Here is a 25,355-nt window from a genome sequence, read left to right on the forward strand (position 1 = left end):
TTAATCAGGGCAGGATTATTTTAAGCCGATGTAACATGGTTGCGTTAAGTGAAACGCTTGCTGTCCCATACGTTATACCTTCCTTAGTTTGATCCTAAAATATGAAAATGACGGTAAAATGCTGCAACGAACGTGTGAATAAAGTTTTGTTTCACCAAAATTGAATTTAGACAACTGAGAAGTGTGGTTTAGAGTGATTAGATGATCATGAAAAACCCCAAAAATATAAAAACTAAAAGGAACAAATGTGATTACTGCTAATGCAATGTAATTAATGTGTGTGCGTGAGTGGTGTGTGTGTGTGTGTGTGTGTGTGTGTGTGTGTGTGTGTGTGTCTCAAAGTCTCAAAAAGCATGTTCTTAAATGACATTTAAATGCTTCTGCCTGCCGGGGTCCTTCTTGCCTTTCAGTGTCACTAATGTTGTTGCCATTAATCCCAATTTCCAGTCTTGCTTCATCTAAATACGTCGACACTTGTGCATTAACCATCGAGTTTGACACGTTGGCCACATCACCTCTCCCTTTTCCTAGAGGATGGGTTTCTCCTCTCAGAAGGTGGACAGAAGTCATCTGTCCTTCCTGTCCCTGCTGGACTGGCGTCAGTGCTGAGACGGGTGCAGGACAGCGAAGGAGCCTCAGCTGAAAACGTCTCACACACACACAGACGTGCTCAGACGCTGCAGATATGATGCAGGCTGCCGTCCTCCTCCTGCTGCTCTTCACAGGTAAGCTGCACCAGCGTGTCAGCTGGATATCTCCTTTTTCAGCAGATTTAGGACAGATTTCCCAGGAGTTGTCTGAATAATGTGTGAAAGTGATGCATCTCTAAATGCGTCAGTGAGACACAACATTGTGTTTAACCCAGTCATTGCTCTGTTTACATCTGGGGAGGAACTTGTTTGGGGACGTGCTGCCTTTTACTGTGGATTTCATCCAAATATGGTCACGTAGGTGTTGAACTGAGACATTTTAGGCATTTAACAGACACTTTTGTCCAATGCGACATCCATGTGATTGAGGTCCCTGTGAATAAAATACTAGCTTACAGTCCTAAACTACCTTCTACCAGCACAACTACCAACTACAGGAGCAGAGCTGTGGACAGGGAGAGAAGGGGGATGTATACAGGAGAGAGGTAGAAGAAGAACTGGGTCTTCCAGAGCTTTTTGAAGGTAGAGAGGTTTGTTCCTGATCTGACAGAGCTCTGGAGATCATTCCGGTCCTTCAGGGAACAAGAGATGAGAATAGTCTGGATTGCTGTGGCTGAACAAGCTTTTCCACTCGACGCTCATGTGTGGAATAATGTGGGCAGCTACAGGAAGCCAGAGCTCCATCAGCACTGGGGCGATGCTTTGGGTTGGTTGAAGAACAGACGAGTGAGTTCTTCAACACATGCTGCTAATGTAGTCAGACGGTATAATTGCTGTAGTGAAAAAACATTCCTATTTTTAACGTTAAACCTGGGAAAATAAATGAATCAGGATATTTTTAAAAAGCCAAACAAACAAACAAAACCCGTCTTTGGTGAATGTACACAAGATGCAGTAACCTTGAAGAAAGTGTGCAGCTACCAGGACGTTCTGGACCACCTGAACCTGACCACCGACAACAACGTGTTCAGACTGACCCGGCCCGTTCTGGACCACACTCAGCCCACCACAGTGGAGCTGGACATCATCCTGTTCGCCATCCTGTCTGTGGTAGGGGCTTCATGAGGCTGCGCTTCATCTGCAAACACCATCGAGCATTTAACCTTCTCTGATCTGTGTGTGTGTGTGTGTGTGTGTGTGTGTGTGTGTGTGTGTGTTGCCAGGTTGAGAAAACACAAACTTTCATTCCTTTCATCTGGGCGTCCATGGTGAGTGACATTAAACCCTCCAGACGACAGGATTGTAGTGATCCACCTCACTGTAAATGGAGGCGGAGCTTCTGTTGCCATGGCTCCTGATGTTTTTCCCTTTCTTGACCATTTTCTGGTCTTCTCTCTACCCACATTGCCTGGATGTGAAATCTATGTTTATGTTTAGCATCATCCATCCATCAGTGCCTCATTTAATGCTGCACTCCTATTGGTGAGTTGGTAACCATGGCAGCAGTCACATTGTGAAACAGTCAGCTTCCCTCTTACGGTGTGTTTCTGTAAAAGCCTCGAACTATACGTGTGTTACCTTTGGACATCCGACATTCTCAAACATGCACGCTTGGTTTTGATGTGCTGCAGAGATGGAACAACCATCGCATCTCCTGGGATCCTGAAGAATTCTGTGGAATCACCAAGGTTTCAGTACCCCAGGACATCCTGTGGAAACCAGACCTCTTCATCTATGAAATGTGAGCCCACTGCAGGGACATGTCAAGAAACAAGCGCATAGATGTGTAAATGTATAGTTGCACCTGCAGTAAATAGCAAAAACTATTATAGAACTAGCTTTTTTTAAACATTTTGTTCCAATTTGCACCTAATGGTTATGGTGCCCTTCCCGTGGGTTCACCACCTGCAGGAGGGGCCAAGGTGGTCAGGTGTGTTGTGTATAGGTAGCGGCCGAAGGCAGGGACCTTGGCAGTCTGATCCTCGGCTGCATAAACTGGCTCTAGGGACATGGAATGTCACCTCTCTGGTGGGAAAGGAGCCTGAGCTGGTGCGCGAGGTCGAGAAATTCCGAATAGATATAGTCGGCTTCACCTCGACGCACGGTAAGGGCTCTGGAACCAGTCTTCTCGAGAGGGGTTGGACTCTCTACCACTCTGGAGTTGCTGATGGTGAGAGGCGACAGGCAGGGGTGGCAACTCTGGTTGCTCCCCAACTCAGTGCCTGTATATTGGAGTTTACCCCGTTGGATGAGAGGGTAGCCTCCCTTCGCCTTCGGGTAGGGGGAACGGATCCTGACTGTTGTTTGTGCCTATGGCCCAAACAGCAGTTCAGCGAATCCAACCTTTTTGGAGTCCTTAGAGGGAGTGCTGAAGAGTGCTCCTTGCAGGGGCTCCCTCGTCCTCCTGGGTGACTTCAATGCTCACGTTGGGCAGCGACAGTGAGACCTGGAGAGGTGTGACTGGGAAGAAGGCCCCCCCTGATCTGAACCCGAATGGTGTTTTATTATTGGACTTCTGTGCTCATCTCAGATTGTCCATAACAAACACCTTGTTCAGGCATAAAGGCGTCCACATGTGCACTTGGCACCAGGACGCCTGGGACCGCAGATCGATGATCGACTTTGTGGTTTTGTCATCGGATTTGCGGCCGCATGTTTCTGGACACTCAGATAAAGAGAGGGGTGGAGCTGTCAACAGATCACAACCTGGTGGTGAGTTGGCTCCGATGGTGGGGAAGGATGCCGGACAGACCTGGCAGACCCAAACATATTGTGAGGGTCTGCTGGGAACGCCTGGAAGAGTCCCCTGTCAGAAGGAGCTTCAACTCACGCCTCAGGGAGAACTTTGACCATATCCAGGGGAGGGGGGGACATTGAGTCCGAGTGGACCATGTTCCATGCCTCCATTGTAGAGGTGGCTGACCGGTGCTGTGGCCGCAAGGTGGTTGGTGCCTGTCGTGGTGGCAATGCCCAAACCCGCTGGTGGACACCAATGGTGAGGGATGCCGTCAGGCTGAAGAAGGAGTCGTATCGGGCCTTACTGGCCTGTGGGACTCCTGAGGCAGCAGATGGGTACCGGCGTGCCAAGCGGAGTGCAGCTACGGCGGTTGCCGAGGCAAAGACCCGGGCATGGGAAGAGTTCGGTGAGGCCATGGAGAACGATTTCTGAACGGCTTCGAAAAGGTTCTGGACCACCATCCGGCGTCTGAGGAAGGGGAAGCAGTGCACTGTCAATACTATGTATAGTGGTGATGGTGTGCTGCTGACCTCAATTCAGGATGTTGTGGATCGGTGGAAGGAATACTTCAAGGACCTCCTTAATCCCACCAACACGCCTTCCAGTGAGGAAGCAGGGCCTGGGGACCTGGGGGCAGGCTCTCATATCGCCAGGGCTGAAGTTGCCTGAGGAAGTAAAAAAACTCCTTGGTGGCAAGGCCCCGGTGGTGGATGAGATCCGCCCGGAGTTCCTTAAGGCTCTGGACATTGTAGGGCTGTCGATGTTGACTCTGCAACATTGCATAGACATCGGGGGCGGTGCCGCTGAATTGGCAGACCGGGGTGGTAGTCCCTCTTTTTAAAAAGGGGGACTAGAGGGTGTGTTCCAACTATAGGGGGATCACACTCCTCAGCCTCCCTGGTAAGGTCTTTTCAGGGGTACTGGAGAGGAGGGTCCGCCGGATAGTTGAACCTCGGATTCAGAAGGAGCAATGTGGTTTTCGTCCTGGGTGTGGAACAGTGGACCAGCTCTACACCCTCAGCAGGATCTTCGAGGGTGCATGGGAGTTTGCCCAACTAGTCCACATGTGTTTTGTGGACTTGGAGAAGGCATTCGACCGTTCCCCTCGGGGGGTCCTGTGGGGGGTCCTCCGTGAGTATGGGGTGTCGGGCCCCCTATATGGGCCGTCCGCTCCCTGTACGATCGGTGTCAGAATTTGGTCCGCATTGCTGGCAGTAAGTCGAACTCGTTTCCGGTGAGGGTTGGTCTCCGCCAGGGCTGCCCTTTGTCACCGATTCTGTTCGTGACTTTTATGGACAGAATTTCTAGGTGCAGTCATGGTGTTGAGGGGGTCCGGTTTGGTGACTTCTAACGATCACTGGATAAGGTCGCCGCAGCGTATGAAGCGGCTGGGATGAAAATCAGCACCTCCAAATCCAAGATCACGGGTACAAACGGCCGAAATGAGCTTCCTCCGTACGGTGGCTGGGCTCTCCCTTAGAGATAGGGTGAGAAGCTCTGCCATCCGGGAGGAGCTCGGAGTAGAGCCGCTGCTCCTCCGTGTTGAGAGGAGCCAGATGAGGTGGCTTGGGCATCTAGTTAGGATGCCCCCTGGATGCCTCCCTGGTGAGGTGTTTAGGGCATGTCCCACCGGCAGGAGACCCCCGGGAAGACCCAGGACACGTTGGAAAGACTATGTCTCTCGACTTGTCTGGGAACGCTTGGGGATCCCCCCGGATAAGCTGGAAGAAGTAGCTGGGCTTCTCCTCTTAGGCTGCTGCCCCCGCGACCCGACCCTGGATAAGCGGTAGAGGATGGATGGATGGATGGATGGATGGATGGATGGATGGATGGATGGATGGATGGATGGATGGATGGATGGGTTATGGTGCCGAGCCTATAAAGGCTATGTGGCTACTTTTCTGTGTCACCTCAGGATCCAGAAGGACGAGTCGCCTATGAACCCCTACGTAGATGTGACCTACGATGGCCTTGTGGCATCAGACCAGGACGTGAAGGTGGTCTCCACCTGTAAGATGGACGTCCACAAGTTCCCCTTCGACACCCAGAGCTGCAACATCACCATCGGATCTGCAAACTACTGTGGTGAGAGAGAAAGGCCATTTTGGCTTACGTATACCTTCACCTTTTCCACTTGCTTTCATCCTCCTCTCACCTCAGCCAAAGAAATGAGGCTGGTCCCGTTCTCCAACTCGTCACGGGCCACCCAGTTTTCCCGAGAAGTGATTAAGACGCAGGGCGAGTGGGAGTTCCTCCAACTGTCTGTCACCCGCACTAATTTCAGCATCCAAGACAGTCAAATCTGGGAAAACCTCATTTACACAGTAAGATGAAAGAGATGAAAATGCTCATGTTGGGCTGTGTGTGTGTGTGTGTGTGGGGGGGGGGGGGGGGGCTGCCATGCATGATGGTAACCCTCAGTTACACCTGAAACTACTGCTGGTCCGTGCAGCTACTCAAAGGTGCTGTAAACCTTTTTCCTAAGTTCACCATGAAGAGGAGGCCCCTCCTCTACGTCATCAACTTCCTGCTGCCCATTGTCTTCTTCCTGACTCTGGACCTGGCCTCCTTCTTCATCGCTGACCACCGAGGAGAGAAGCTGGGCTTCAAGGTCACTGTGCTGCTGGCCATCTCTGTGCTGCTGCTCATCCTGAATGACATCCTGCCCTCCATGTCCAACAAGACCCCTCTCATAGGTACAGCGGTGCTGTGACTGGACCGTTCCTCCAGGTCGGATAGTACCAGAATCAAGGCTGTGGTGCCCTCTTTCCTCCTTGCAGCTACCTACTGTATCGTGATCTTTGCGCTGATGCTGCTCAGTCTGCTGGAAACCATTTTGGTGACCTACCTTCTGGATAAAAGCTCCCAGGAGAAACTGAGGGTGATGAAGAACTGCGAGGACAAACAGGGACGAGACGACCGTAGAACAGGTCAGAACTAAGCTGCTGACAGCCTGATCCGATTCTGAGTAAAAGGGTTGAAGCTGCACGACGTCACATCCTGTAACTTGAAGCTATCGGTCAGTTCGCCTCTTGTGGCCGCCCTGCTTTGTGTTTTCAGACCAGGCGAAACGGAGCTGCTGTTCGTGCATCTGTAAAGCGTCTGGTGACGACCACCAGGGCGAAGTGAATCCTGTGGCTGAAGAGGTACGGCGGCCTAAAAGTCCCATCGGTTATTCACAGAGGTGGAGAAAAGCTGGCTAGAATTCACATCAGCTACAAACCTGTGTAATTACCAGTGTTGTACTCATTACAATGTGCTCAGTGATCCCAGATCAGAGGTATTTTCCCCAAAGAAAGCCATTCCAGGTGGTAGCTGGATGTGGAGTACAGACAAACCACCCAAACAGCATTAAATCCCAGGTGGTCTGTGTCTGAAGCTCTGCTGTGTGTGCAGGTGAACACCAACATACAGCCGGGAGACGGCGGCGTGTTAATGCTGATCCTGGAGCAGCAGAAGGAGCTGCAGAAGACCCTGAACCTGCACCTTGGCCGCAGGGGGGAATCCTGCAAACTCATGCTGCTGGCTGCCAGAATCAACAAAGCCTTCTTCTTCTTCTACGTCGCGGCCGTCTCCGTCTTTCTGCTCCTCATCTTTGCAGAATGGAGCTCCTGAAACGGCGAAGGAAGCGTGAACGTCAGTGCAGGAGCGTCTGCTCCTAAAACATGTCCTCGGTATTTAAAGTGTGTTGCAAGCATGTTGTACCTGACAGCACACACGAGTTTCCTGTCCTGGTTTAATCCTTCACACGTCAGATTTGTTGAATGTTGAATCCCAGTGGGGCCTTAAAGCCAAATGTCACCTCACTAAAGAGTCACAGGTGCATGGAAAGGAAGCAGGAGGCTGAAACACAATTGCAGATCCCTGGAGGCACCTTGGCGAGCTGGACACGACCTGAGGCCCTTTTCCCTTCTTTCATGGAGCTTTTAGTTGATTTTGTTTAGATAAGCTGGATGTGTAGCTCGCCTGTCGTCAGTGTTTTCTGTTTCTGTGTTACGATTTGTTGTAAAACTCTGTGTTTAAATAAAATGTGGATGAAGATGACATGTGCACACACACACACACACACACACACACACACACATGCATTTTCATGTGACAAAAAGGGATGTTATCAACATTGAATGCACTATTAGCTGTTTCCTAGACAACATCGTTGTTGGTGCATGAGGGGATGAGTGAGCATGTTAGTCTAGGTCAGTCTGCACCCTCCTATAGAATACTTGAAGGATCACTACACACGTGAGGCTGTAACATATCCTTCCTCAGTCTTATATATTAGGGTATGTATGGGTTGCTGGCTCCCTGCACCCCTGTCCTGAACTGTTCTGGTCTAAACTGCACTACTACACTATATCCAAGCTGCAAACAGTCATGTGATCATTTATGAATGTGTCGTAGTGCCTCTCATGGGCACCGCTCACCAGTGAGGTATCAAAAGGAACGGGCCTGGTCCGTCTTTTCTAGAACTGAGTGTCAAAAAAATGTCAAATGGACAATAAAGTTTTTGCATCTATCAGCCACTGATGAGAGATTGTGTGTTTGTTTGAATGGGGGTGGGTGGGGGGGGTAATTAATCAGGGCAGGATTATTTTAAGCCGATGTAACATGGTTGCTTTAAGTGAAACGCTTGCTGTCCCATATGTTGTCCTTTCCTTAGTTTGATCCTAAAATATGAAAATGACGGTAAAATGCTGCAACGAATGTGTGAATAAAGTTTTGTTTCACCAAAATTGAATTTAGACAACCGAGAAATGTGATTTAGAGTGATTAGATGATCATGAAAAACCCCAAAAATATAAAAACTAAAAGGAACAAATGTGATTACTGCTAATGCAATGTAATTAATGTGTGTGTGTGTGTGTGTGTGTGTGTGTGTGCGTGAGTGTGTGTGCGTGCGTGTGCGTGCGTGAGTGTGTGTGTGTGAGTGTGTGTGTGTGTGTGTGTGTGTGTAAATGCTTCACAAGTCTCAAAAAGCATGTTCTTAAATGACATTTAAATGCTTCTGCCTGCCGGGGTCCTTCTTGCCTTTCAGTGTCACTAATGTTGTTGCCATTAATCCCAATTTCCAGTCTTGCTTCATCTAAATACGTCGACACTCGTGCATTAACCATCGAGTTTGACACGTTGGCCACATCACCTCTCACTTCTCCTGGAGGATGGGTTTCTCCCCTCAGAAGGTGGACAGAAGTCATCTGTCCTTCCTGTCCCTGCTGGACTGGCGTCAGTGCTGAGATGGGTGCAGGACAGCGAAGGAGCCTCAGCTGAAAACTTCTCACACACACACAGACGTGCTCAGACGCTGCAGATATGATGCAGGCTGCCGTTCTCCTCCTGCTGGTCTTCACAGGTAAGCTGCACCAGCGTGTCAGCTGGATATCTCCTTTTTCAGCAGATTTAGGACAGATTTCCCAGGAGTTGTCTGAATAATGTGTGAAAGTGATGCATCTCTAAATGCGTCGGTGAGACACAACATTGTGTTTAACCCAGTCGTTGCTCTGTTTACATCTGGGGAGGAAGTTGTTTGGGGACGTGCTGCCTTTTACTGTGGATTTCATCCAAATATGGTCACGTAGGTGTTAAACTGAGACATTTTAGGCATTTAACAGACACTTTTGTCCAACGCGACATCCATGTGGTTGAGGTCCCTGTGAATAAAATACTAGCTTACAGTCCTAAACTACCTTCTACCAGCACAACTACCAACTACAGGAGCAGAGCTGTGGACAGGGAGAGAAGGGGGATGTATACAGGAGAGAGGTAGAAGAAGAACTGGGTCTTTCAGAGCTTTTTGAAGGTTTGTTCCTGATCTGACAGAGCTCTGGAGATCATTCTGGTCCTTCACGGAACAAGAGATGAGAATAGTCTGGATCGCTGAGGCTGAACAAGCTTTTCCAATCGACGCTCATGTGTGGAATAATGTGGGCAGCTACAGGAAGCCAGAGCTCCATCAGCACTGGGGCGATGCTTTGGGTTGGTTGAAGAACAGACGAGTGAGTTCTCCAACACACATGGGTGCACCGTTAGAAGGACATTGCAGTAGATGCAGAAGAGCAGCAGCAGCTTGGTCAGGAACAGCCTGATGTTGAATAAGGCGAAGCAGCAGGACCGGGAGACCGAGGCCATGTGATCAGGAAACATCAGGTGATCATCAATCATGACTCCAAGATTTCAACAGCCTTGGAAGGAGAGAGAGACAAGGTGCTAGTTTAGATGTCAGTGTTGTGATGAATGGATGAGTTGGCCTGGAAAAGCAGGAGGTCAGTTTTAGCAGGTTGTTGTTGTTGTTGTTGTTGTTGTTGGTGGTGGTGGTCCTGTCTCCATGCAGATTAGCCAGAGAGCCAGGTTGAGATCTGGTCTGGGACTGAAGGTTCAGGTTCAACAGGTACAGCTGGCTGCCATCTGCATACCAGAGGTATGAAAAACCATGACTGGCCCCACCGAGGTCACGTATATGGCAAAGAGCAGTGGCCCCAGCACCCATCCTTGGGGGACCCCAATGTAGAGTTGGTGAGGAGCCAAACACTGACCCACCGTGAATGAAGGCCCAGAGAGGTAAGATTCAGAGCAGCAAAGTGCTCTGCAGAGCCGCTGCCCTCAGAGAGGACGGAGCCAGTCAAGCAAAGTGAGAACTCTTGGGCCCTTTTGAGCGTCCGAAACACGGGGCAGCGGGGCCGTTTCTGTGCAGGGGCCACTCGTGACTCCAGATTAGTTTGGTTCAAGATGATGAGAGATGTACTGAAAGGTGCTGCTAATGTAGTCAGACGGTATAATTGCTGTAGTGAAAAAACATTCCTATTTTTAATGTTAAACCTGGGAAAATAAATGAATCAGGATATTTTTAAAAAGCCAAACAAACAAACAAAACCCCTCTGGTGAATGTACACAAGATGCAGTAACCTTGAAGAAAGTGTGCAGCTACCAGGATGTTCTGGACCACCTGAACCTGACCACCGACAACAACGTGTTCAGACTGACCCGGCCCGTTCTGGACCACACTCAGCCCACCATAGTGGAGCTGGACATCATCCTGTTCGCCATCCTGTCTGTGGTAGGGGCTTCATGAGGCTGCGCTTCATCTGCAAACACCATCGAGCATTTAACCTTTTCTGATCTGTGTGTGTGTGTGTGTGTGTGTGTGTGTGTGTGTGTGTGTGTGTGTGTGTGTGTGTTGCCAGGTTGAGAAAACACAAACTTTCATTCCTTTCATCTGGGCGTCCATGGTGAGTGACATTAAACCCTCCAGACGACAGGATTGTAGTGATCCACCTCACTGTAAATGGAGGCGGAGCTTCTGTTGCCATGGCTCCTGATGTTTTTCCCTTTCTTGACCATTTTCTGGTCTTCTCTCGACCCACATTGACTGGATGTGAAATCTATGTATATGTTTAGCATCATCCATCCATCAGCGCCTCATTTAATGCTGCACTCCTATTGGTGAGTTGGTAACCATGGCAGCAGTCACATTGTGAAACAGTCAGCTTCCCTCTTACGGTGTGTTTCTGTAAAAGCCTCGAACTGTACGTGTGTTACCTTTGGACATCCGACATTCTCAAACATGCACGCTTGCTTTTGATGTGCTGCAGAGATGGAACAACCACCGCATCTCCTGGGATCCTGAAGAATTCTGTGGAATCACCAAGGTTTCAGTACCCCAGGACATCCTGTGGAAACCAGACCTCTGCATCTATGAAATGTGAGCCCACTGCAGGGACATGTCAAGAAACAAGCGCATAGATGTGTAAATGTATAGTTGCACCTGCAGGAAATAGCAAAAACTATTATAGAACTAGCTTTTTTTAAACATTGCGTTTCAATTTGCACCTAATGGTCTATAAAGGCTATGTGGCTACTTTTCTGTGTCACCTCAGGATCCAGAAGGACGAGTCGCCTTTGGACCCCTACGTAGAGGTGACCTACGATGGCCATGTGGCATCAGACCAGGACGTGAAGGTGGTCTCCACCTGTAAGATGGACATCCACAAGTTCCCCTTCGACACCCAGAGCTGCAACATCACCATCGGATCTGCAAACTACTGTGGTGAGAGAGAAAGGCCATTTTGGCTTACGTATACCTTCACCTTTTCCACTTGCTTTCATCCTCCTCTCACCTCAGCCAAAGAAATGAGGCTGGTCCCGTTCTCCAACTCGTCACGGGCCACCCAGTTTTCCCGAGAACTGATTAAGACTCAGGGCGAGTGGGAGTTCCTCCAACTGTCTGTCACCCGCACTAATTTCAGCATCCAAGACAAAATCTGGGAAAACCTCATTTACACAGTAAGATGAAAGAGATGAAAATGCTCATGTTGGGCTGTGTGTGTGTGTGTGTGTGTGTGTGGGGGGGGGGGGGGGCTGCCATGCATGATGGTAACCCTCAGTTACACCTGAAACTACTGCTGGTCCGTGCAGCTACTCAAAGGTGCTGTAAACCTTTTTCCTAAGTTCACCATGAAGAGGAGGCCCCTCCTCTACGTCATCAACTTCCTGCTGCCCATTGTCTTCTTCCTGACTCTGGACCTGGCCTCCTTCTTCATCGCTGACCAGCGAGGAGAGAAGCTGGGCTTCAAGGTCACTGTGCTGCTGGCCATCTCTGTGCTGCTGCTCATCCTGAATGACATCCTGCCCTCCATGTCCAACAAGACCCCTCTCATAGGTACAGCGGTGCTGTGACTGGACCGTTCCTCCAGGTCGGATAGTACCAGAATCAAGGCTGTGGTGCCCTCTTTCCTCCTTGCAGCTACCTACTGTATCGTGATCTTTGCGCTGATGCTGCTCAGTCTGCTGGAAACCATTTTGGTGACCTACCTTCTGGATAAAAGCTCCCAGGAGAAACTGAGGGTGATGAAGAACTGCGAGGACAAACAGGGACGAGACGACCGTAAAAGCAGGTCAGAACTAAGCTGCTGACAGCCTGATCCGATTCTGAGTAAAAGGGTTGAAGCTGCACGACGTCACATCCTGTAACTTGAAGCTATCGGTCAGTTCGCCTCTTGTGGCCGCCCTGCTTTGTGTTTTCAGACCAGGCGAAACGGAGCTGCTGTTCGTGCATCTGTAAAGCGTCTGGCGACGACCACCAGGGCGAAGTGAATCCTGTGGCTGAAGAGGTACGGCGGCCTCAAAATCCCATCAGTTATTCACAGAGGTGGACAAAAGCTCATATCAGCTACAAACCTGTGTAATTACCAGTGTTGTACTCATTACAATGTGCTCAGTGATCCCAGATCAGAGGTATTTCCCCCAAAGAAAGCCATTCCAGGTGGTAGCTGGATGTGGAGTACAGACAACTCACCCAAACAGCATTAAATCCCAGGTGGTCTGTGTCTGAAGCTCTGCTGTGTGTGCAGGTGAACACCAACATACAGCCGGGAGACGGCGGCGTGTTAATGCTGATCCTGGAGCAGCAGAAGGAGCTGCAGAAGACCCTGAACCTGCACCTTGGCCGCAGGGGGGAATCCTGCAAACTCATGCTGCTGGCTGCCAGAATCAACAAAGCCTTCTTCTTCTTCTACGTCGCGGCCGTCTCCGTCTTTCTGCTCCTCATCTTTGCAGAATGGAGCTCCTGAAACGGCGAAGGAAGCGTGAACGTCAGCGCAGGAGCGTCTGCTCCTGAAACATGTCCTCTGTATTTAAAGTGTGTTGCAAGCATGTTGTACCTGACAGCACACACCAGTTTCCTGTCCTGGTTTATTCCTTCACACGTCAGATTTGGGGCTTTTTTAAGTTGAATGTTGAATCCCAGTGGGGCCTTAAAGCCAAATGTCACCTCTCTAAAGAGTCACAGGTGCATGGAAAGGAAGCAGGAGGCTGAAACACAATTGCAGATCCCTGGAGGCGCCTCGGCGAGCTGGACACGACCTCCCTAATCTAATCTGGCCTAATCCAGTCAGGCCTGGGAAAGATTACAGCATTAATTTGACACTCACACGCTCGTCCTTTTATACGCTGCAATATTTCACGTCATTTATCTGCTGGCACAAAACGATCCCCCGACGCTTCTGCCTCATCTTTGACTGTAAACTTTTATTGTGGTGTCGTCAACGCTGCTTCGGGCACAGAGACATCGGACGATTGCTCTCTCCAGCGCTTGTGTTGCCATGGAGACACGTGGTTCGCTTGGAAGCTTTTCGTGGCCATGTGTCCTTTTACGTCCTTCAAACTGCAAAGGTTTATTTTTCTTGGTCCTCGTTTCTGCTTTTATTTTGAAATTCTTCGCTTCCTTGGGGAGTTTTGCTGGATCTGCTTAAGCTTTGACCTTTGAATGAGAATATTTAAAGATTCTCCCACCTTACTGTTTGTCATATTTCTGTCCTTGTTTCCATGGTAATAATTCCATCTCTTTAACCCAGATGTAAATTTCTGTAACAAAAGACCCAAAAGACAAACATGGTGAATGTTAATTTCTCATTTTTAATGCTAATTTGGGGGAAACATTAAAGGCTCATAAAGGAGAGGTGAGCGAATTCCATCTGCTGCGTAAAACTGGAGAGTGAAGAAGCTCTGGTGGGTCCTGGGAGCTGGTTCTGGAGTTTGGGACCGGCACCAGAAAAGGTTCTGATCCGCTGACCTGAAGGATGGAGCTCAGAGAGGCGGGGCGGGCGGGGCCACTTAAAGATTTAAAGACAAATGAAAGGACCTTGAGGTGCACAAGGAGCCAGTGGAGGGACCCAGACTGGGACTAATGTGCTCCTTCTCACGTGATCCAGTTCAGAGGCCCACAGAACCGGCACCTAAACGTTCCACTTAAGCAGATTTAATCATTGGCCACTGCGAGATGATGCATATCAGCATCCTCTTAATTTCCCAGTGTGTGAAGTCATAGGAATATTCGAGTTGCTGCGCCAGCACTCACTGGTCTGTCCACACGCTCGTTCCTCATCCGTCGGGACACTAATGCATCTTCCCACCGGGGATTTCGTGTAAATGCGACCAGCCATTTCCAGCCTCCACTCGCACTTTCCCCAACAAGTCACGGTCTCGGTGGGAGTGACCACCTTTTCCACATCAAACTAATTGGGAACAGCAGTCCGGACAGATGTGTCCCGAGTTGCCCGGCCCCTCTGATGCTGTGATATTACTGCAGAGATATTTCAGACGGCGCGGCGTGAACACACAAACGCCTCGGCTGCACCCACCTTCTGCTGCCTGTGGACGCTCACAGGGGGCAGGATGCTCACAGGCTTCTTCTGGCTGCTCTTTCTCGCAGGTAAGCTTGGCCAAATTAAAAAAAACAAATCAGCTTTTTGACCAATCAGACGTCTGAGATAAAAGTTTAAGGGTAAAATAAATACGACACTGCTGTTGGTGGATGATTTCAGAGTTCAGGGTTTTTATTACTTCATTACAAACCAAGGCTAGTTTGGTTGTATATCTTTATTTTTTTAAGCGTTCCGGGGAGTCGTTTGCTGTTTCCAAAGCTTAGATTACTGAACGTCTCCCCAACTCGCTGCACTTTTGCAGCCAAACGCAGCTTTATGGATCTCACAGAGAGACCTTGGACTGGAAATCAACTCTGACATTGAAATCATTAGTGGCCTAACGAGATAAAACCACTGCCAACGCCCCTCTAATAATGGCCTTTCAGCGACCGCAGCCGCATGTGCGCTGGTGGTTTTAATGGCCTCCTGATAAATTAAGCAGCAGCAGAACTTTCCCTGGTCACCAGGGTGACAGGAAGTATGTTTGCTTGTTTCGGCTGCAGAGGGGGTTCACCCCCAGAACAACTGCAGCTACCAGGAGGTTCTGGACCACCTGAAGATAACCAAAAGCAATGAGTTGTACTACATGACTCGTCCTGTTAAGAACTACAAGCGCCCCACGCTGGTGTCCCTGGAGGTCCTCCTCTACGCTATTTTAGATGTGGTAAGTGCCTCCTGAACGTTTATATTTGATCATGGTTGTACCTCAAAAGACTCACGTGTCTCTTTGGGTGCAGGTTGAAAAGGAGCAGAAATTCATTCCTTACGTCTGGACGGTCATCGTGAGTTCTGTGTTTCGCCCTTAAGTCTCTCGTGGTCGGCGTTTCCCTCTTTCACCCTCTCCTTTACTCTCCTCTCACCGTCTGTAGAGGTGGCACAACGAGCACATTTCCTGGGATCCAAAACACTTTTGTGGGATCAATAATCTTTCTCTTCCTGCTGAAATTCTGTGGAAACCCGACCTCACTATTGAAGAAATGTAAGTTATACGCGTCAGTAGAAGACCATAGAGGGCTCTGGGGGGGGACCCGCCTGGGTGCTAATGGTTATGGTTCTATAGGAAGGCCGGTGCGTCCCCTTCACAGGTGCTGGAATGACTCTACAGGCATCATTATTCACTTTAGCATTTACACGATGGTGCATAAAAGTCAGATTTTAGAGATATTATATGAGCTTGGAAGGGTTCTAGTAAAACACGTTTGGGTAAGCAGAGAGATTTAAATTCTCACCGCTGTCGTATCACCTGTTCAGGTACCTGAGCGAGCGTTTCCTCTAGCTTACCACATGGTGCTGCACACCGTTATTGCAGATTAGCATCAATGTCGTGCTTCAGGTTCCTCCCACGGAGCTAAAACGCGCGGCGTCCCTCATATCCAGCACCGCTGGAAGCAGAAATGAGAGCGCAGTTAACAGGGGTGGAGGGGTGGACCTTCAACAAAGGCTGCTGTGTTATCAGGAGATTATCACCTGTGAAATCACCTGTGCTGTCACACAGGACGGAGAAGGACAAAGCTCCTCCCAGTCCTTATCTGACCATCAATAACATGGGCTATGTGGAAATCCAGAACGACCAGGTACTGGTCAGCACCTGCAGGATGCACATTTACAAATTCCCCTTCGACGCGCAGAGCTGCAACCTGTCCTTCAAGTCCGTCATACACACAGGTGAGAGCGCCGCCGGTTGCCGTGACACCCGCCGCACGCCTGCTGAGATGCCGAACGGTGAGTCTGTGCTTCCCACCGCAGCCAAAGACATCCGTCTCCTGGCGAGCGACAACTCGTCTGAGGCCACCGAGTGGTCGCGTGAGTTGATGCGAACGCAGTACGAGTGGCTGTTCATCAACATGATCGTCACCACCGAGAACGCCACGGACCTGGAAGGCCAAGACGTCATCGTTTACACTGTACGCAGAGCAGGTTGGTTGCAGGTGAATATTCGGAGGTCGGAGCTCTCACGGGACATTCGCCCCTTCCAGATCACCATGAAGAGGCGGCCCCTCCTCTACATTGTCAACTTCCTGCTGCCCGTCTTGTTCTTCTTGTGCCTGGACTTGTCGTCGTTCCTGATCTCAGACAAAGGAGGCGAGAAGCTGAGCTTCAAGGTCACGGTGCTGCTGGCCGTCACAGTGCTGCAGCTGATCCTGAATGAAATCCTGCCCGCGTCCTCCAACAGGATTCCACTCATAGGTCAGTTCAGACCAGCTTCAGAGCTGCTCTTGCCACATTCATGCACACTCCTGCTCTTTCCTGTCTCCCTCAGCCGTTTACTGCATCGGGAATTTTGCTCTGATGCTCCTGAGCCTTCTGGAAACCATTTTAGTGATGCACCTGTTGGAGAGGGACAATTCACCCCCCAGCGTCTCCAACAGGGATCAGACTCTCGGTGACGAAAAAGAGGGCCACAGCATCTTCCCCAACTTTCAAGGAGGTGAGACCAGGAATGTGGAGAAGCCAGAGTTCAGAGAGGGAACCTCTAATCTTTAAGGTCACTTTTCCTCTTTTTCACTTGCTTTATCGTTTATTTTTTGGGGCTCCAACGTCTCTTCAGGAGTGACTAACTGGAGTCAGTGTCTGCCTGACATGTCTGCGGGGGAAACGATGTCTGAGCTCCTGCCAGTGGCCAGACAGGTGAGAAACGAGCTGGCGACCCACAACTATAACCCTCAGAACCAAGTCTGACCAGTTCCTTCCGCAGGGCGACAGCAGCAGTTTGAGGGGCGACTGCCCAGACTTGGAGAAGCTGTCGGACGAGCTGAGGGAGCTGGAGAAGACGCTGTCTCAGCTCCTCAGCAGCAGCAGAGAAGAGAAGCCTGGCGGCTACTGGGCCGACCTGGCTAAGAAAGTCAACGGGATTTTCTTCATTTTCTACTTAACCACGGTTGTCGTCTTTTTAGCCGTTATTTACACCAAATGGAATGAAACTGATAGCTGGTGATCGTCGGGAAGCTTCTGCACCGTGTAACCGAGACATGAATCATCTGTGCCATCTGACACGAGCAGAGGCACCGATGCAGCAGGCTAGAGACAACATATAGAGCAGGAGGGCTTCGCCACAATGACCCACAGATGCAGCTGAACCTGAACTCTTCCATAGCTAATCTTTACACATCTGCTGGGTCAGGTCATAGTAATAATGACTCAGCAAATTTAGGGTTCTCTAACTTCCCCTGTTACACAGATGGGCTGAACGTATAGATATATGTATGCATGTTTATGTCACCAGCCTGTACGATTAACTGACATGTATCGTTCGTGTATATCCAGCATGGAGCCTGCACACTCATTATACTGTGTAAGTTAGTGCACCTTGCCTGGAGGCTTCATGGTGTATTTATTTAAATGGGATTCTTCTCTGTCTGCACAATGTTGGATTTACTTCCTTTATTGCAAAATAAAGAACTTATACCGTATTTTACCAGCGTCTTAAAGCCTTCGATCTGAAATATGGAGGTGAAACCAGAACCACAGTGGAAACTTGTGGAGGGTTTTGTTCTGGTTAGACAAGACAGAGGTTTGTAGATTTGGGGTTTTCCAAGAAGAAAAGAAGAAATGGAATAAACGTATCTGGCCTCTTCTGGGTGGAAATGGGTGGTTTCATGCCCAGAGACCCAAACACAAAGTGGTCAAATCTGACAACAACGGTGGCTGGAACAAAGAAATAACCCTTTAGAAAATGATGACGACTGACGACCATCAGGCCAGTGATGGAGAGGTTAAAGCATCAGACGGGACAGCAGGGCACCAAAAATAAGCTTAAGTCTGCTGAATTTAGTCAGCGAGAAAAGTCCCTTCTTCATCAAGCTGGAGGCAGCGGGGACCTCGACCTTTCACCCAAATACATCAGAGGTCAACGGCAGACATTTTCATAAGCACTTAAATAGTCAAATGGTGAGAATGGAACAATATTTGGAGGAAAAACAACCCTGGCAACCATGCTGCCACGACCCCCCCACCCCACCCCCCCACCCCTCTACAACCAGCCCAGCCTGGCGCTGAGAGGAAGACACCATTTAGCTGTAATTATCAAAACACTCCCAACACACAGAGGACCCAGGAGCAGCAGCAGAACCAGGAGCAGAACCAGGAGCAGAACCAGGGGCAGAACCAGCAGCAGAACCAGGAGCAGAACCAGGAGCAGAACCAGGAGCAGCTTTTCATTTGAACTGGAATTACGATGCGTTCAGGGCTTCTTTTGTTGCTCCTTTTTAGAGGTAAGATTTTGCTCATTCTCGATTTCTTTCTCCTATTTGTATAATTTAATAGCAAACGGGAAGCTGAGAGCTGTTTTCATAGCTTGTGATAATCTGATGAAACATGAGCTGAAACTAATTGAAAAGGACTCGAAGAGGAGCAGCACGAGGGTTTATTGCAGCTTCGTCGCTGCGTTTCCGGACAGCTGAGACACACTTAAAAATCTGTTCAGCCTCCTTGTTGGGATGGTTGTTGAGAGTGTTGTTAAAGGTGCACGTCAGATAAAGTTTAGTGCACGAGTAACAGATGCAGAATGTTGATGGAGTTTTAAAAATGTCCTGCTACGTAAAGCTGTTGAACGCCAGAGATAAGAGGAGGGTTAAAGAACTGCTTATAGTGTAGCGTGCACGCAATGATGTGCTCAGAGTTGCACGTATGTGACAGTTTCTCCACAAACGTGAGCTTTCATGAACTCTGACTGTCATCACTGTTTCCAGCTGCTGATGGGGGGAGGTTGTGCAGCTACCAGGACGTTTTAAACTACCTGAACCTGACCAAAAGCAACGAGCTGTTCTTCATGACCCGGCCCGTGAAGGACTATCAGCAGCCCACTGTGGTGTCCGTGGAGCTGCTGCTGTACGCCATTCTAGACGTGGTGAGGCTGTTAAAGGTCTAAATATCCCTGTGAATGGTCCAAACACTGGTCTCAGCTCCCTCGCCTGTCTTACATGGGACTCCTATTGATCCACATCTTTACAGATAGAGATCGCACAGACGTTTGTTCCTTACGTTTGGATCGATATGGTGAGTTTCACATTCGAATCACATTCTTCTGAACGAGATAATTTTGTCGAATGAAGGTTTATCTGAAGTCCCGGTTTAACTGTAGCGTTGGCAGAATCAATACATTCGATGGGATCCAGATGATTTTTGCGGCATTGAGACGGTTTCACTTCCTACTGATGTCTTGTGGAAACCAGATTTAACAATTGAGGAAATGTAAGTGTAAATCCACTTTTCCACAAGAACTCTTTCCTGATTAAATCCTGTTTTATTGTGAAAAGCAGCATTTCTTCACGGAGGGGCGGTAATTCTGAGTGTTTCCTCGGTCTGCCACCAGGGGGCAGTGTAGATACTTCCGTAATGAGTTTGCGCACTGTAAGCCAGCCTGTGTACGCGTATATCTTCATGTGTTACCACGCAGGACAGAAAAGGACAAAGCTCCCCCAAGTCCCCACTTGAGTATCCACAGTGACGGTTTGGTCAGAGTTCAGAATGACCACATGTTGGTCAGCACCTGCAGGATCCAAATCCACAAGTTCCCCTTTGACCACCAGACGTGCAACCTCTCCTTCAAGTCTGTTATACATTCGGGTCAGCCTGCAAACCATCAAGTTCTTCACTTTTCAGACATTAATGCGTGAGCTAAAGAAGGCAACGATCCATCTTTGTCCTGTTGTTGTGGTTTTCCCCTCACACCAGTCAAAGAAATACAGCTTCACTCTCCCTGCTCCTCCAAGACCTCAGACATGACAATGAGGAGCCAATACGAATGGCTCTTTGTCAGTATGACCGTCACCAACAAGACTGTCGACATGTTCGACCTCAAGCAAGACATGCTAATCTATACTGTGAGTATCTATGCATGTAGCCCCCACCCTGGAGACCCTGAGTGCATGTGAAACAGCCTGAGCTACTCTGGTTCTATAGCACACTTCAACGGTTCAACCAGGCTTATATCATCTGGCAGATCACCATGAAGAGGCAGTCTCTCCTCTACATTGTCAACTTCTTGCTGCCCATCCTGTTCCTCCTGAGCCTGGATATCGCGTCCTTCTTTATCTCAGAACGAGAGGGCGAGAAGCTCGGCTTCAAGGTCACCGTGCTGCTGGCCGTCACCGTGATGCAGCTTCTTCTGAATGAAATCCTTCCCTCATCATCAGACCAGATCCCACTCATAGGTAGAGCACCAGAAGGCTGCCAGGCCGCTTTTAATTCGGAGTCTGGTTAAAATGCTTCCTAACTGATAAAAGGTGACGTTGTTGAGGGCACTTCCTGCACATGATTGTGTCGTTCCCCCTTCAGTCGTCTACTGTATTGGCATCTTTGGTTTGATGATGCTGAGCCTCCTGGAGACCATTCTGGTGATGTACCTGATGGAGAAAGACGATGGACCTCCAGAAGGTAAAGACTGAACAGCAGATGGTTTACACGCAGCAAACAGGAAGTTGTGCATATTCCAGATATGCAGAGAAGTGTAACTTCTAACCTCCACTACGCTTCATAATTCTGTTTTTCTAAATGGGGCCTCCTACAAACACATACTTCTCCTTAAACTATCTGCTGCTACACGCTGGTGTTTAGATGCAGCATTAAGAAGCTTTACGTAATTTCTACTTTCAGACGTTAAAGCAGCTGCGCCCGTCTGTGATGTGTCTCCTGATGAAACACCAGCTGATCCATCAAAGGTTTGGACTGTTTTACTTTGATTTTTGCTCTTTCTTAACATGTTAAGAAACCTGTTAGTTGATGCATCTCCATCAATCATATGTGGCTAAAACAGATGTAAATACATCACGTGTAAATACTACACTGTCAACAAAGTTCTGAAGTCCATGACCATATTCTGCAGGGGAACAGCGGCCGTGTGATGGAGGAGCCTTGTGATGATGAACAACTGTCACAGAAGCTCAGCACATTTTTAAACACACTGACTCGGAGCCTCGACGTCACTAAAGCGGAGGAGAAGCCGGCCAACTGGAAAAGAGTGACTAAAACAATCAACACATTTTTCTTTGTCTTCTATCTTATAGCTGTTATTGTGTTTTTGGCTTGGATTTTTTTCACTTGGACTGCAAAAGAATAATAGTGCATCATCAAAGTTACTGACGGTCATCAGTGCTCTGCAGAACAACCCAAAACACAGCTTTTATGTGTTTCACGAGTAGATGGTGCAGATGTAAATGTCAGCAAAAATATGCATGAAAGAGTTCAATAATGTATTCCACGTTATTATTCTGTTTTGTGTGCAATATATTGAGAATGATAATTTTCATGAGTCATGAAATTAAATTTAATGGGCCCCCTCAGTCGTGTTCTGGTCGCAAACATGAATAGAAAAGACCTATCTTTTATTTATATACAATGTATATTGCTTTAAAGGCACTTTAGAATCTGATTAAAAACTTTGTTTGAACCAATTATCTCCAGTTTATTAGGTTTTATTGCTCGCCGGCGTCGACGCCATGTATCCGGGTGTAATGCGTCTGCCGGTACTACAGGGGGCGCTCGTCGCGCAACCGTCAACGCACTGGCTCAATCAGTGACGTGGATTTTCATTGAGGCGGTCATCGCTGCCCAAACTACAGATAAAAACAGTTAACTTTTCCAGATTTATGAGCGGGGTCACGTTTTTTCGTCTTCTCCTGTTTAATTAGAAATCGGCCTTTGTAACAGGTGAGTGGATCACGTCAAAGGTTGCGCTTTATGTTTTTTAATACACATATTCTGCTGGTTAGAAGTGTCTGCGGGTGCGTTTTAAACCGGGGAGATGTGTTCAGAACTCACATTGGTTTGTTCCTTCTCGTCAACTTTGTCTGTCAGACGTCAAAATGAGCAAGAACAGCAAGGTGTTGAACCTGAAGGATAAAATCAACGATAATGAAATGGACCTGAGTCTGTGTAACCTCAGCGAGGTGCCGGTCAGGGAGCTGGTAAGTTCGACTGCATGTTCGCTCGGACAGACGCGCTAAAACGCTACTAAACTCTTTGAAATTGGCCTTACAAGTGGCCCACTAACGAAGCTGCTCGTGTTTAACGTCTATTCCAACAGGCTTCATTCACGAAAGCAACTGTGTTGGACTTGTCTTGCAACAATATCGCCTCCCTTCCTGTAAGTACCAAGAAAATCCTACTGACCTCAAACGCATCACTTGACCCCTCTGCGTCGGTGCTGCTCAGTTATGATGGAGCATAAAGGTGCCATCTGTGGTACCGGTACCGTCTCTGCTCCGCCACTTCTGGTGGAAGGATAAATGCCTTCTGATTGCAGCAGATTTAATCTTTACCTTTTTCTTTGGCTTCACACAGCCAGAGTTTTGCAACCTGACTCACCTGGTGAAGGTGGATCTGAGTAAGAACCAGCTCACCTGTCTGCCAGATGACCTGGGAAACCTGACCAGCCTTCAGCATCTGGACCTGTACAACAACAAGCTGACCCTGCTGCCTGTCAGCTTCTCCCAGCTCAGGGTTGGTTTCAGACGGCGTGGGGCAGTCGCGTGTACCTGAGATTAACGCCACTTCTCTGGCGTTGCTTTCAGAACCTGAGGTGGTTGGATCTGAAGGATAACCCCCTGGAGCCCAACCTGGCCAAAGCAGCAGGAGACTGTCTGGATGAGAAGCAGTGCAAACAGTGTGCATCCAGGGTGAGAACGGGAGGGAAGACGCCAATAAACGGGATTCTTTGAAAGAACGGGCCAAATGCTGATTGGCTGTTTCTCCCAGGTTCTACAGCACATGCGGGTGATCCAGGAGGACGCTGATCGTGCACGAGAGAAACGGCTTTTAAGGGAGAAAGGTGGACACCACAATCACTTTTTACTAATTGACATCATTTCTGGGTTTTTGAGCAGTGGGGATGGAAAAGTGCTGTAAGTGTGTGTGTAGAGAGCCTCATCAACGATGGAGCAAGATGATGATTATTGATCCAACTCAAGTGGAACATTACACTAATTAATCTAACACGGAGGCCCACTAAACACACATTAGATATAAGCCGACTCTGTAGCGTAATAACCCTGCAAACATCACAATAAGAAGACATTTATGCTGTTTTCATCTTTACTTATTTCACATTTGATCTGATTTTAGGTTCTCGTGTGTTTAAACAAAATTTAAGAGGATGAAAATTGTATTTTTTCCCCTCATCAAATTATACATTCTACTCCTACTTTGAACGATACGCTGAATATTGTGTTTCTTTCCACATCATTCACGCCGTTCATGTGCAACGTCTCAGAGATCGAGAAGAAGAAGGAGGCGAAGCAGCGAGAGCGAGAGGCCAGAGAGAAGGAGGCCCGCAAACGGGAGAAGGCCGAAGAGAAGGAGAAGAGGAGGAAGGAGTACAACGCTCAGATGGAGGCCTTGGCTGCCAGGGAGCAGCAGAAGAAGAAGAGTGAGGAGAAGAAGAAAAAGAAGGCGCAGGCGGCAGGTGGGAGTCTCGTTTGTCTGCTGTAAATCAGTTTTTGATATTAATGCCACTTTTCTGCCACTGACCTCATCTCTGTTCGATCTGTTCTGAGCTGGTTTCCTACTGGAAATGATACCCCATTAAAGCGGCCAGTTGCCATAGCAACAGTGCAGAAAGTGGATGGTTAGGGTTTATGGGCTGGGTGTGGTTCCACTTTACATATTTTAATTTTGAAAAGAATCTGTTGGAGGGAATTCAAAACGGAAGTTTAACATGAAGCAGAGACACGTGGGAAATGTAGTCCAGTTTCAGGGAAGAGCTAAATCATCCCTGTTGTCATGGAGACTGTTCCCCATGGCCGCCAGCACCTTGGGCCCCAACCCAAAAGTACCAGGAACCAATCCTGTGAGCTGTATGTGTTGGCTAGTTTTGCTCAGGTCATGTATTAGAATGATGCTGCACCTGAAACATCTGGATTTGCCCGCTCCGTCCACTCAACCCAACATGATTCACGACTTCCCAGCAGGTAAAAAGGTGCCGGTGGAGTCGCCGCTGAAACCCCGGCGGTCCTTCCTGCGCCTGGTGTTCAGGCTGCTGCTCCTGCTGCTGCTGGGCCTGGCTGGAGTCGCTGCCGTCTGCCACCTGACCGACATGAAGAAGGAAGCCATGTGCGTGCCAGTCACCGTCGCCGTGGACAACGGCCTCCTGTGGGCGGGGGAACAGCAGGACGCGCTACGGCGGCTGGTGCAGAGCTTGTCAGCAGCGCTGAGGGACTTTCTTGAATCCAGCCAAGCGTCTAAAAACTAAAGCAACTGTTTCCAGAGCGGGTTTCACAGATGTTCCCGTCCGGGCGGAGGTGCTTTTTCTGAAGCCCGAAGGTGTGACTGAGGTGATGATGTCACGGATGATGGAGGGAGGAGCCAGTTGTTGAAATCATCTTAAATTCCTATGGAATTGTCGCTCTTTGTACTACAGCCCATAGTTTTTACAGCAACCTCATCTGAAACGTTCTTCCGCCTGCTGTGTTTTGCCGGTGAATCCGTCCCTGGGTGGACGGTCCCGGTCCAAAGCGTCCCGGTCCATCACAGCTGTTGAGTGTTGGCAGATGTGTGAATGTAGATCTCATTCAACTGTGGCCTCTGACGTCTCTGAAGAGTGATTAAACAGGAATATCTCCTCATTTAGATGAGAGGAATCCCAAAGATTTAGCTTGGCTCGTTTTATTACTGACCACCAGATTAAATTGTCCTGTTTCGGGTCAACATCGTAAACATCGTGATCACTGTCTGCATGTTTCTTTTTAGTTGATTCTCACTGAAAACCTGTCATACATTGTAATTATTTTTAATGTCTCGGCCTTAAAAGAATCCAGAATCTGTGCGGCTTGTTTTACCTCCATTAAAAAGACTAAACTGGACATTTGTGTTTGGATGAGACAAAACTGTTGAAATTCA

General features: G+C 48.7%; 5 protein-coding genes across 8 annotated transcripts; all 5 read left to right on the forward strand.

Annotated features, from left to right (window-relative positions):
- Positions 1–395: 395 nt before the first annotated feature.
- Positions 396–7,377, forward strand: LOC115249076 (5-hydroxytryptamine receptor 3A-like). Its single transcript, XM_029833346.1, has 10 exons — positions 396–725; positions 1,540–1,700; positions 1,814–1,858; positions 2,222–2,331; positions 5,243–5,412; positions 5,488–5,651; positions 5,813–6,023; positions 6,108–6,257; positions 6,388–6,473; positions 6,724–7,377. The coding sequence occupies exons 1-10, from the start codon at positions 686–688 to the stop codon at positions 6,940–6,942; spliced, it is 1,356 nt and encodes a 451-aa protein (XP_029689206.1). The 5' UTR covers positions 396–685; the 3' UTR covers positions 6,943–7,377.
- A 1,260-nt stretch (positions 7,378–8,637) lies between these two features.
- On the forward strand, positions 8,638–12,890 carry LOC101070397 (5-hydroxytryptamine receptor 3A-like). Its single transcript, XM_029843467.1, has 9 exons — positions 8,638–8,677; positions 10,218–10,378; positions 10,914–11,023; positions 11,199–11,368; positions 11,444–11,604; positions 11,770–11,980; positions 12,065–12,215; positions 12,362–12,431; positions 12,672–12,890. The coding sequence occupies exons 1-9, from the start codon at positions 8,638–8,640 to the stop codon at positions 12,888–12,890; spliced, it is 1,293 nt and encodes a 430-aa protein (XP_029699327.1).
- Positions 12,891–13,865: 975 nt separating this feature from the next.
- LOC101070168 (5-hydroxytryptamine receptor 3A-like) lies at positions 13,866–17,926 on the forward strand. 3 transcript variants are annotated; one of them, XM_029851389.1, is made up of 10 exons: positions 13,866–14,530; positions 15,026–15,186; positions 15,260–15,304; positions 15,392–15,501; positions 16,018–16,187; positions 16,269–16,426; positions 16,499–16,709; positions 16,783–16,950; positions 17,071–17,150; positions 17,218–17,926. In XM_029851389.1, exons 1-10 carry the CDS (start codon positions 14,494–14,496, stop codon positions 17,455–17,457), a joined length of 1,380 nt encoding a protein of 459 aa, XP_029707249.1. In that variant the 5' UTR covers positions 13,866–14,493; the 3' UTR covers positions 17,458–17,926. The 3 variants fall into 3 exon arrangements, with proteins under 3 accessions (XP_029707249.1, XP_029707251.1, XP_029707245.1); XM_029851391.1 differs by having other exon boundaries at positions 17,074–17,150; XM_029851385.1 differs by having other exon boundaries at positions 16,269–16,709.
- A 670-nt stretch (positions 17,927–18,596) lies between these two features.
- LOC101069938 (5-hydroxytryptamine receptor 3A-like) lies at positions 18,597–21,579 on the forward strand. Its single transcript, XM_029843486.1, has 10 exons — positions 18,597–18,733; positions 19,211–19,368; positions 19,473–19,517; positions 19,603–19,712; positions 19,918–20,087; positions 20,196–20,344; positions 20,464–20,674; positions 20,799–20,897; positions 21,117–21,181; positions 21,346–21,579. Exons 1-10 carry the CDS (start codon positions 18,697–18,699, stop codon positions 21,577–21,579), a joined length of 1,278 nt encoding a protein of 425 aa, XP_029699346.1. The 5' UTR covers positions 18,597–18,696.
- Positions 21,580–22,004: 425 nt separating this feature from the next.
- lrrc59 (leucine rich repeat containing 59) lies at positions 22,005–25,318 on the forward strand. 2 transcript variants are annotated; one of them, XM_003978135.3, is made up of 8 exons: positions 22,005–22,169; positions 22,317–22,426; positions 22,546–22,605; positions 22,803–22,961; positions 23,033–23,137; positions 23,217–23,289; positions 23,731–23,922; positions 24,428–25,318. In XM_003978135.3, the coding sequence occupies exons 2-8, from the start codon at positions 22,325–22,327 to the stop codon at positions 24,706–24,708; spliced, it is 972 nt and encodes a 323-aa protein (XP_003978184.2). In that variant the 5' UTR covers positions 22,005–22,169; positions 22,317–22,324; the 3' UTR covers positions 24,709–25,318. The 2 variants fall into 2 exon arrangements, with proteins under 2 accessions (XP_003978184.2, XP_011617757.2); XM_011619455.2 differs by having other exon boundaries at positions 22,006–22,169; positions 24,425–25,318.
- Positions 25,319–25,355: the final 37 nt, after the last annotated feature.

Source organism: Takifugu rubripes, chromosome 1 (assembly GCF_901000725.2).
Source record: "Takifugu rubripes chromosome 1, fTakRub1.2, whole genome shotgun sequence".
NCBI classification, from domain to species: domain Eukaryota; kingdom Metazoa; phylum Chordata; class Actinopteri; order Tetraodontiformes; family Tetraodontidae; genus Takifugu; species Takifugu rubripes.